The following is a 12123-nucleotide window of genomic DNA, read 5'->3' as shown; positions in this document are numbered from 1 at the left end:
ATGGAATGGTTTTCTTCTGACTTGCACACTGCGTTGTTTAAGAGTATAAGACTATATTTTGGGCTGAGACAAAGTGGGTGATTTAATATCTTTTATTGGAGCAACTTCTGTTGGAGAGGGAGAGAGAAACTTTCGAGCCACACAGAGTTCTTCAGTTTTGATACTCGAAGTACCTTTCCCAATAAAAGATATTACCTCACCCACATCTTCTCTCTAATATCCTGGGACCAACATGGCTATAACTACATTACATACTTTGGGTTCTAGAGGAGCTGTAAATATTTAACCCAATTAGTACAATTCTGAAAATTCATTGGGTTACATCCTACAAGCAAGCAGTAAACATCAGAAGGGGGAAAAAAGTCCACTCAGACCAATGGGCAATCATTCATGAAACTGGATTCCAGTTATACCATATTAAAATACATATAACTTGTTTCTATATTGTATTCTAACCAATACTATATGTATTTGTTTTTGCCATCCAGATTATTTTTTGAAAACAGGAAGTGTAATTTATTTTTTATTTTCAGAACTTGTTTGCTCAACAGAAAATATTGCTAAAGGCACATGTGGTGATTTCTGCCAATTTCATATATTCATAGAATATGAACATTTAAGGAAAACTGAATAAAAGAGGGAATAACCCTGTACAATGCAATTGCTCGTACCTCCAAGTGTCATCATTTAATCCCTCTCTGTAGCAAAAATATAATTTATAAGCACCTTTAATTCTTCTATGGACTGGTAACCATTGTTCTTGATCTTCTCTTTCATGGTACTAAAATCCATTGGGTGTTTAATGATCATGGAGTAGCCAGGAGCAATAAAGTCAGTCACAGGAAATGAAAAGAAAGCATTTGGATCCTTTCTGTTAAGATATGAAAAGATGCACTCTTTATATTTATAACAAAGAACATATTGAGCTTGGAATTACATAGAGAGAAGACTAAATTAGATATCCTGTATATCTAAATCTGAGTTGGAAGAGTGGGAGAAAACCTGAGAATTTAGGGTGGTTAACAAAGCTCTCTCTTTTAACCTGATTCCCCATCATCTGCTATTTGTATGCCAGGCAGACAGTGAACCTCTCTCCCAAATTCAGAGTTAGATGGCGAAGGCTTAAATTAAGATGATTTATGCTTGATTTGGTCCTTCCTGCAAAACTGTAACCCAAAAAACCCCCAACCCACTGCCATCTGGAAATCTGAATTTCTTATTCAAAAGATGCTCACTGTATGCTTTAGAAAGTCATTACTTTGTATGTGCATTTACCTTTTTACTTTAAAGATTAAGAGACTACACAAATTCATATTCGGTTAAATGAGGTTGCAAATTTGAGAGAATGCTAATTAAAAATTGTTGCATTTCTCCGAAAGCAAATATTTTAGGACATACAAGAGACACATTTGTGTTGAGTTCAGTATATTTGCCATGCTGTTTCCTTTTAATAGTCTTTAAAACTTAATAATTGGAGGTATTAAAAGGAAGTGTAAGTCTGAGGAGAAATTACCAAGCACTGTGACATTCTGCTATTGGTAGTTAAGTTTATAAAATAGCCCTGTAAATTCCCCTCACTTTTGATTATTTGTATGCAGCTGTAACCCTAGAATGCATAGGTAATATTACCAACAAAAAGAGGTTCACTGTCAATTTATGTTGTCTTTATAAAATATCCTACAAATTGCCAATGAAAACAAATAAAATGCTGACATTTGAATGCTTGATAGTTTGTAGTTCTGCTGCTGCCAGGCAAAATATTTATCAAGCACTTTAAAATTGACCGAGCTTGTTAACAGGCCACATAGCCTAAAAATTTTCAAAGCTACTGCTATACCCTTTAGCAACTAATGTTATCAATTTCCTTTTCACAGTCCTGCTAGAGCAAGTACTCACCTCTGCAACTGTCTAACGAGTTGATTCAAAGCTTCTTGAAGTGGTGATTGTTCCACTTCTAGGGGGGAAAAAAGTAAGATGGGGAAAAAAGGAAACAACTACAAAAAAAAATTGAAACCCCCCCACCCCAAGATCATCTGATTTTACAAAACTGCTGTACATTAGAGCATTCTGTCAAATATTAACTTTACTACCCTAAATGCACCGCAGCAAACAGAGTAGGGGTTACCTTTCTAACTAGCCTTATTAAGCATTGTAGTGATGCCTGTATACAAGCAACGAGCCTCTTTTTGAAAATGCCACCATAGTAGCAGTATTTCAAAGTTCAGCTACTTTTGGATAGTATCAAAGGTCAAGTCATTTGATATGAAGATGAGAACAGGTAAAACATTCAAGAAAATTGGACTTTACTAAAGCTGAATACTAGCCACTTTTTACAGGACATTGTATTTAAGGAACCAATTTCAGCTTTTAAAGCATCTCAACAAAACCAATTAATTCTTAATGATTTCTACCTTCTTGTTTTGCTAAACTACTCGCCAGTGGTTTCTCTGGTGGCAATTCCAGTCTCACAGGAGTCTGACATTTCAGTTCTCTTTCTCCCTCGCTTTCAGCATGTTCCCGATCTCGCTTCTTTTTATCTTCCTAGAAAGAGAAAGATAAGCAATTTCAGTGATGCTGTAGAAACTGCATTATTGTTGACTAACTAATGCTTTGTTCAGATTACTTAAGACAGGAAACAAAGAACAGGAATGCCAAGACTTCACATTTCCAAAGGCACTGTCTCCACCTGCTGGAAGATAGTTATTCTGCTATCTGAATTACTCTATCATTTAAAGAGTCTTTTTACTGAGTGACAGGAGCAACTTCCTACACAGAGAATTCTCCCCAGGGTACCCTCATCAAAACGCCGCCCTCCCCCCCACACAAAAAAACAATCAAACCTTTAAAGCTAAGATTAATGTTAAGAATACAGAAACTTTTGGGAAAGAACACACTAGTTTATTACAAGCCATTAGAAAGCCAGAAAATTGAGTATTAGTTATACTCAAATCCCCCGGCAACCTTAAATCTGCTTCCATTTCAATATCACCTGTGCAATCATGCATATCTGGGATGTAAAGTTACTTGTCTATTTGAACTCCACAGTCTGGCAACAAACATTTTATAACACTATGAATCCATTCCTCTGATCACTTGTGCAAGGTAAGGGTAAAGTGAAACTGGAGTAACTTTTGGATATGGAATAGAGCCCTTCAGCCGTACTGGGATTCTGTGGGTTCCATAGGACTTGCTGCCATAATAGCGTGAGTGGGTAAAATGTAATTTGTTGCGGGTGGGACTGGGTGGGGAAAAAACACAAGACAAAACCCACAGATTGCGGTAATTTGAGAGAAAACCCTAAATCTCTCATCAGTTTACCACATAAAAATTGTGTCTGAATTCTGTTTATATTAAACCATAGGTGTTTTTTTTTTTTTTTTTTTTTTTTTTTTAAGTAACATAGGGGAAATTTCTCTCTTTTGTGGGATCTAAGATTTTTGTGGGTGGGAGTGGGATAAAAATGCAAGAAACAATGTGGGAGTGGGTATTGCAGGGTAGGACAGGAGTAGGATTAAAAGAATAGTCCCCCCACAGGGCTCTAATATGACGGACCAAGGAACACCTTTGCATCATGTCAAAGAAATGAACTTCAATGAGGCAAAGTATCTTCAATTTATATTAGTTCATCAGTATCTGCAGCTCATTCTGTTGAAATGATTTTGATCTCAAGTTCTATAATTCAAGAATTTAGGTAGATCAGTGGGTCTCAAGTGTTTCTCTACTGGTACCCAAAACAATAGGGCTAAGATGTGGACTGCCTCTTGCCCTTATAACCAGGATCCCTCCCACCAACAAAAAGGGCATGGCAGGATGCTCGACAACACAGAGGATATGGGGCTCTGTATTAATTTATGAACACTAAATATGCTATGCTACATGACTGCCAGATTGCTGTAAGGGAGTTGTTTTTTTAGTCTAAGGAGTTAAGTAAAAAAAAGGGGTTTGTAGGAAAAACAAGCAGGAAACGAAACAGTGACTAAAGAAAAGAAACCTAAGAGGAAAACTACCTAAAGGTCCTCAAGGCAACAAAGGCTGGACTATGAATTGGCTATTAATTGCCTAGCTGGCTCCCACAAGATTAAAAGGCTTATTTTGCCAGGGTGGGAGACGAAGATCAAAAGGACACCAAACAGTTAAAAAGTTCTCTAGACAGGGAGGGGGAAAGTTGACTGGGGATGTCAACACGGACACAAAGAGAAGATGCAGAGGGAATATGAAGAAGTTGGATCTATGTGGCTAACATCGGGGAATGCTAAACTCTAGGTACAGAGACTTGTATATAGATTATTTTATTGTTTTAAAATCCTTGTTCTCTTATACCGTGAAATGATCCTACTGGGAAGATTAAATAATACTGTGTTTTGAAAAGGCTGTATGGTCACTCTGTATAAACCACTGACCACAGGCCCTGGAGGGCAGAACTGCAGGTCCTGAACCTAAGCTGGGCCTGCTGAGGTAATCATGGTTAATATGTAGGGGTCTAGAATTCAGATCCAAGAACGGGGGAATCTCAGGATTTCACCCCAAGAGAGATGCAAACTTGAGGCATGTCACCTGCGATGGACCACTGACCCAGAGAGGGGACAGCATTGCAGCTTGCCCTATACCATGACAGATAGGCCAGCTGACCCCTGTAGTGGGAAGCTAGAGAGCAAGAGGAAAGTATAAAGAGATCCCAGCAGAGCAATGAGACAAAACAAAATATTGCGTCCCTGGCTGCAACAAAATGGCAAATTCTGCGGCCACAGAACTGCAGTTGACAGGGTCTTGATTAAGATGAATGATGCAGTTCACTTCTCCTGGCCCTGGTCTACACGGGTCGGGGTGGGGGGTCTCGACCTAAGATTCGCAACTTCAGCTACATGAATAGCGTAGTTGAAGTCAGCGTATCTTAGGTCGACTTACCTGGCCATGAGGACAGCGGCGAGTCGACCGCTGCCGCTCCCCCGTCGACTCCGCTTCTGCCTCTCACAAGCTGGAGTTCCGGAGTCGATGGGGAGCGCGTTCGGGGATCGATTTATCGCATCTAGACGAGACGCAATAAATTGATCCCCGATAGATTGATCGCTACCCGCCAATCCGGCAGGTAGTGAATACCTGCCCTTAGAGTGATTGTTTCAGGCTGTCGGCAGATTCAGACAGGCATAAATTCATCAGTTTACACACTGTTCATATTTTCTATATTGTCCACAACTATAAGGTCTAAAAAATTTTTTTAAATGAAAGGTGTAAAGACTTGACCTTTCAGGCTGAGTACCCCTAGAGCAGATGGTACTTTCCCTTGTTTACTAAATGTATAGTTTAATAAGGTCTTTATATTGCTTTGGATTTACTCATTAAATGAAAGTGAACAAGAAATCATGCTTTGTTTCATTGTTATGCCAGACAATATTTTAATGCAGATGAGAAAAATAATTTCATATATCCAAGACCCATATTCTTCTGCTCTAATTAGTTTGGGAATTGGAGGACAAATCAGCAAAACATTAATGTTTTGAAATTTAAATTACTCAGACTGAAGCACACATGGCACCCACCTTTGTCCAAATTACTAGTAATCTAGAAGCCTTGATCCTAAAAATCTCCCAAAAGTGGCAAGTCATTTCATGATTTAACTGTTCTTACACCTTACTGACTTAGATATTTGGGCAAGGTGAAGCTTTTAGCACTAAAGTACATAATGTAACATTAGCTACCTTTACTTTTCTCTTTCTTTTTTCTTTTTCCTCTCCAGGAACCTGTTTTTCTCCTTTCTTTCTCTTTTTCCTTTTCCTGTCTTTGTGTTTTTCATGTTCAGTTTTGTCTTCATAGAGGCTTGAATCATGTCCCGAGCTTCCAGTAGAGAGTTCAGTGACTTCATTTCCACCCACTTTTAGTACCAGCTTTAAGGGTTTTTCTACATATTCTTAAAGCATCAATGAAATGAGAAATATGATTAAAGCATAGAAAACAGAGAACATACTCTTATTTAGTCAATTTGGATAGTGTTCCAATATTTATTTCTGACATTACAAAACTACTCCTGAACAGGTCTATAATTAATCAACAGGAAATTACAATTAGAATCTGTCAAATTCAGTATATGGACCAAGGCTAATCAAAGCTCATGTCCAACGGCTTCTATGAGAATCAGTTTACACCAGGAATGACCCCCTCCTCCTGCCAAGTATTGCACAGTTGTCTCACATTGTGGATGTTTTCCCCTTTCTCATACTCCCTAGGTGTTGGCTACTGACAAAGGCAAACTAGATCCCAGAGAACAGTTTGGTAAAGCTGGCACTCCTATCGGTCTTTATTAAAATTGTTACATTTCATACGTATTAGGCCAAATCAAAAATAGTTCCAGATGAAACTTACTAGAGTGTTTTACAGTAGAATCATTTTCAGATAACACATTCCAAAACAAAAATGCATTTTTCCTGAGTCTGAGTCTAAGTCCGCTGAAGTCCAAGGGCAGACCTCCCATCAAATTCAATTGGAGTGAAGATACATAGGCCCAGATCAAAAGTAGTCATGCACCTCTCACACCTTATTTCCAAGTGGTTTTTTTCCCCCTCTCTTTTCTATCTCTTCAGTGAGAGTCTTTACAACTAAGGTTATGTCTACACTGCATACCCTACAGCGGCATAGCTGTGCCGCTACAGCAGTACTGCTCTAAGGTACGCACTGTAGCCGCTCTTTGTCAGCAGAAGAGAGCTCTCCTGACAACAAAATAAAACCACCCGCAACGAGGGTTAGTACCTTTGTCGGCGGGAGAGTGTCTTTTCATTGGTAAAACTTTTGTTGGTCAGGGGTGGGTTTTTTCACATCCCTGACCGACATAAATTTTACTGATGAAAGTGTGGTGTAGGTGTAGCCTTACAATGCTACAGTGGTGCAGCTACTTCAGCAGAGACATTACCTACCACTGCAGCGCTTCGGCACAGACACTGCCTACACCAATGGGGTATGGAGGGGGGGAGGTAGAGGGTTCTCTCACTGGTGTAGGTAATCCACCCCCCCAAGCAGCACTAGCTAGATCAATGGAAGAAAATTTTTGTATTGTTCCTATTCAATGCCCACTGTTTGCGACCCTCCAAAAAGGTTATGATGTACATGCTATCAACCTGAGCAGGTAACTAACTTCCTATGTCTTAGAACAAGTTGGTGGCATAAACAAGCTGCTCTGTAACAAAACCAGGACATCTACACTTTTGAGCTGTCTAACCTAATACACAACACATGGAAAATCTGTTCCCTGTGGTATTTCTTCAAGGCTTTTTAACAGAAATCCAGACCTTTTCTACCCAGCCCAGGCACCCAGAGCTCCCGAGGGAAGATGCGCTGAACCCAGGATGTTACATGTATCTGCAACGTGGAGTCTGAATGAATCCACGAACCATAAAAAACAGACCAGCCACCCCAGTATCTCCCCCCATCACAAACACACTCCCCCACCTCCCCTCTTACTACCCCCACCAATTTCCCCCCAAAACACACTCCCCCCCACTTACTACCCCCACCAATTTCCCCATCTCCCCCCACACACTCCCCACTTACCCCACCTCCACACACTCCTCATTCCCCCCCCTTACTACCCCACCCCTACTCCCCACTTCCCCCTCACACACTACCCCCACCAATTTCCCCATCTCCCCCACACACTCCCCACTTCCCCCACCCCCACACACTCCCCATTCCCCCCCTTACTACCCCACCCCTACTCCCCACTTCCCCCTCACACACTCCCCCCACCAATTTCCCCATCTCCCCCACACACTCCCCACTTCCCCCACCCCCACACACTCCCCATTCCCCCCCTTACTACTCCACCCCTACTCCCCACTTCCCCCGACAAACACACTCCCCCACCCCCCACTTACTACCCCGACCAATTTCCCCCCAAACACACTCCCCATTTCCCCACCCCCCACTTACTACCCCCCACACACTCCCCCTTCCCCTCCACTTACTACCCCCCCAATTTCACCATCTCCCCCCAAACACACACCCCATTTCCCTTCCCCTCAACTTTCTATCCCTCCCTCCGTTTCCACCCCCCACTACTCCCCCAAACAGTCCCCACCCCCACCCGGGAACGCTCCTGTCTCCCTTAGACGCCCCCGGTCTCGCTCCCCGGCCCCAGGCGGTGCGTCACCTTCATACGGGTGCTTGTCGGACTTGTGCTTCTTGTGCTTCTTGCCCATGGCGCCCCGCGGCCGGCCCAGCGCCCGCTCCCCAGCCAGCTCCCTCCGTCACCCCGGGGACGCCGCCGAGCGCGCCCGCCCACCAGCGCGCGGCAAGAGGGTAGCCGGCAGCGGAGAGCGACCGTGAGCGGCGCCCCCTGGCGGCCGCGGGGCGCAGCGCCCTCCCCGTGCTCTGTATGCTCTGCTGGCCCAGCGGCTGCCGTGGGTGCGAGGCGGCGGATCCCGCCGGCTGCGGGCTGCACTCCCCTTGCGGTAGTAGGCGGGCCTGGCGTCGGCTGAGTACCCCTAGAGTAGATGGTACTATTCGCAGATAGGTGCCAAATTTCTAATGGCCCAGGCCCTGCACCCTTCCCCCTGCCCCCCAGGGACGGCTCTGCTCTGGGGGAGGTGGATTAACTATGCCGAGGGGAGAGAACGCCTGCTGTTGGCACTGGTGCCGTCTACACTGCAGCTGCGCCACTGTAGTAAACAAGCCCGAAATGTGGCTTGGCTCCTGTCAACATTTATCTATGTGCTGAAATTACACAGGTGAGTATTCCCAGCGAGCTCCAGGCCATCAGCAGACAGGTCTTGCTGCCCATCGGAGTTCAACAGTGTCGATGTCTTCAGTGATTCCTAATTCCTACTCCTGTCTCTCTTTTTGCTATTCCTCTCCCCCAAAATATTATAAGGTTCTATTCTGTGCTTTTCCCTTCTACAGTTCTTGCTTTTATTGCTGTTGGCATTTCACCCTCTCATTGATCCCGCACATGCTGCCACCATAGCTATGTTGCTGGTTCTACTCTCCAGTGCCACCTGGAATTTGAGTTAGGCAAGCTACAGGGAGGTGATCATAAAGATGTTGCTAAGAAATTGATTCTGTTCCACCAGGAAAAACCTTTCATTCTGAACATTACAAACTGGTCCTATTAATGCTCGTCAGATTTGTTAGATCATATACCATTTTTTATAGACGAAAGGATTATTTATTTTGATTTTAATTAGACATCTGTGGGTGGGTGACAGAGCACCAGCAAATGGTTAATTTTTAAAGCCTGCAGCTCTGAGGAGTTATAAGGTAACAATCCTGGCCAGAGGCAATGAGAATTTGGTTGGATGATGTGATACTTTTGTGTTTCACTGGCTAAATTTGTTGTTATTCAATATTCTACCAGGAGAATTGTGTGGGTGGGGGCCTGGAATAAACCACAACTTCCCTGCTTGATCTTATTCCAGTAGTTTGAAATTTAGCTCTAATAAAGGCAGTTGTTTTTCTAATTCACATCTGGACTTTTTAATACTCTTATTACAAACACAACAATATGTTCCTAAGTATATTTCTGTGGGAGGCAAAGAGTTTTCGTCTGGGTATAAGGCCATATGTAAAAATACAAGTCTAGTAAATGTTTAAAGGACATGTTTCATAAAATGCAAACAAAAATGTGTCTGTATCCTCTGTTCCCCCTAGGGGACTGGTAAACTTTCCAAGGTTTTTTTCATGTTACATGGCAAGAACATTTGTACAATTGTTCTTCTGAAATTTACTGACTAACCCTGTCCTGAATCTACTGAAATTTGAGAGAATTTTAGCATAGCCAAGTAAGTCTGACTTGTTGCCAGCCTTTGAGAGTGCAATATACCCTTTTAGTTGTCAGTTTTATTGACACATCCTGCATCTTACAAGTAGAAATTTTATCTGTTGGCGCAGACACTCACAGCCCGAATAAACCTTTGCTTCCCTTTATCTCCAGGTCTCCTTCACACTCTCAGCGTAACATTCCCTTTCCTCTCCAAAACACTGAGAGCTCAGTGGTGCCTTTAAAGCACAGTCCCACTTTGGGGGGATGTGGAAGAGCTCCAGGATGGAGCGTGTGTCTCAGAAATCCCTTGTGCCAACCATTTACAGGAAGCAGAATGTGCTCCCCTTCATAACTCACTGCGTGTTGGTTGTGTGGAAGCAGTGGGGAGCAAGGGAATGGAGTTATGGTCCAGCATACTTCCCACACACTATGCCTTTTCAGGTGGCTAGTAATGCTAGCACTGCTAGCTAGAGAGTAGTCTTTGCGGTCTTTGCCTTCTGCTGAGAATGGTTGTGCTTGGCTGGTATGTTTTGTTGCAGAGAGAAAGGGGAGAGGATCCGTGACCCCTGCATGCCAACACAGAGGCTGGGCATGATCTGGAACAAAGCATTCAACAAAATGCTAAGAGGGTGGCGTTATAAGTATTTGAGAAGTAGGGCACTACCTGAACACTTCAAATCCACACAAGAGATTCATGTTATGTGCCTTTTCTCATTGAATTGGCATCTATCCTGCTGAATATAGACTCTGTCCAACCGAAGGCTTGTCAGATTAAAGGCCCAAAGCTGTGAGATGCTGAGCAACTCCAGTTCCATCGCATAATTTGTAAAAGTATGTTTGGTTTCCCTAATGAGAAATGAAGGCTAGGTGGTCAACTTGACAATTGGAGATGGTTAGGAGACAGACTAAAGATATCTTACGCTTAAAAGAATGAAGGAATCTATATTACTTCTTGTTTTGGGGACAGGAAAGGGTAAATGTAGCCTTGGGTTTCATTGGAAAGTCCCTCATAGTAGTACGGTTGTTATATCAATGGGCCTCAAGGGACACGTTTTCTTCGACTCAGTCTTCAACATCTCGTCCTTTGAAAAGCCATGACATTACAGGACAGTTGCCTGTGTTCTGATATAGCTTTCTTAGAATACTCTTTGTGGTGGTTTTGTTGGACAAATGGAGCAGCAACTTGAGGAATGATTTCTACAAATCTGAAAGGATCTTTTGAAATTGACTGCAAGGTTTAATAGCCCAGCATAACACACTGAATTAGGTGATTAGGACTGGTCCCTGATTGTGACACTGACCACTTCTTGATTATTAGTAAAGTGAAGATTCCAGCCAAGAAACTACATAGAGCAAAACCTAGGAGCAAGTCCAAAATCAATGCTATTAACACAAAAAAACAGAGGAAATGCCAGGAGTTTGTGCAGGCTTTTGAACTTAGCATGCATGGGAAGTCATTACCAGAGAAGGCAGAGGAATTTTGGGAAGATTTAAGAACAATAATCCATGAAACAGCTTTAGTTATATTTGGGGGAAAGAGACCATCAAAAAAGGACTGGTTTGAAGAAAATGAAGTGGGATTTTTACCTCTCATCAACATTAAGAACACAGCCTATCTGGAATGCAACAAGAAGCCAACAGAGAGTAGCAAAGTAAGACTTTGACATACAAAAACTGAGATACATCAAGCAAGCAAATGCTGTGCAAATCATTACTGGATCAATCTCTGTGAAGAAATACAGACAGCCTCAGACACAGGAAACCTCAAAGTCATGTGTGATGGCCTGAAGAAAGCTCTAGATCCTGCTGTTGCCCCTCTCAAATCGCACAGCGGTGAAATCATTACAGATAAAAGCAAACAGTTGTCTTGTTGGGTTGACCGCTGTTCAGAGCTATACACACAAGAAAGAAACATCACCAGTGAATCACTGGACCAAATACCAACTCTACAGGTCATGCTAGAGCTAGATGTGGAGCCCACTGTAGAAGAGCTAAGCGAGGCCATTGATTTGCTATCAAGTGGCAAGGCTCCTGGAAAAGATGGCATCCCAGTGGAAATCCTCAAGTGTGGGAAAGGCAGCCTATTGCCATATCTTCATCAGCTGCTACTTAAATGCTGGTAAAATGGTGGGGTACCACAAGAGATGCACGACACAAACATCATCACTTTGTATAAAAATAAAGGCGAAAAGAGCGACTGCAACAACTACAGGGGTATCTTGCTACTAAGCGTAGCAGGAAAAGCTTTTGCAAAAGTCATCTTAGTGCCCCTACAACAGCTGGCGAATCATATCTACCCTGAATCACAGTGCGGATTCAGGGCTGGAAGATCAACTATAAACATGATATTTTCTCTGCGTCAACTCCAAGAAAAGTGC

At 42.7% G+C, this 12123-nt stretch overlaps 1 protein-coding gene across 2 annotated transcripts in view; it reads right to left on the bottom strand.

Annotated features, from left to right (window-relative positions):
* Positions 1 to 8477, bottom strand: part of BRD7 (bromodomain containing 7) — a 31634-nt gene extending 23157 nt beyond the window's left edge. For both annotated transcript variants that reach the window (XR_005222265.2, XM_037877975.2), the window contains exons 1-5: positions 8138 to 8477; positions 5697 to 5905; positions 2412 to 2541; positions 1897 to 1954; positions 727 to 871 (exon numbers count right to left, since the gene is read on the bottom strand). Coding sequence is in view for 1 of the 2 variants with exons in the window: in XM_037877975.2 (XP_037733903.1) it covers positions 727 to 871; positions 1897 to 1954; positions 2412 to 2541; positions 5697 to 5905; positions 8138 to 8186 (591 nt within the window). In the remaining variant the exon portion in view is untranslated. The remainder of the gene's footprint in view (positions 1 to 726; positions 872 to 1896; positions 1955 to 2411; positions 2542 to 5696; positions 5906 to 8137) is intronic.
* Positions 8478 to 12123: the final 3646 nt, after the last annotated feature.

Source organism: Chelonia mydas, chromosome 12 (assembly GCF_015237465.2).
Source record: "Chelonia mydas isolate rCheMyd1 chromosome 12, rCheMyd1.pri.v2, whole genome shotgun sequence".
Classification (NCBI taxonomy): Eukaryota; Metazoa; Chordata; order Testudines; family Cheloniidae; genus Chelonia; species Chelonia mydas.
This window is presented reverse-complemented; position numbering and strand designations above follow the sequence as displayed.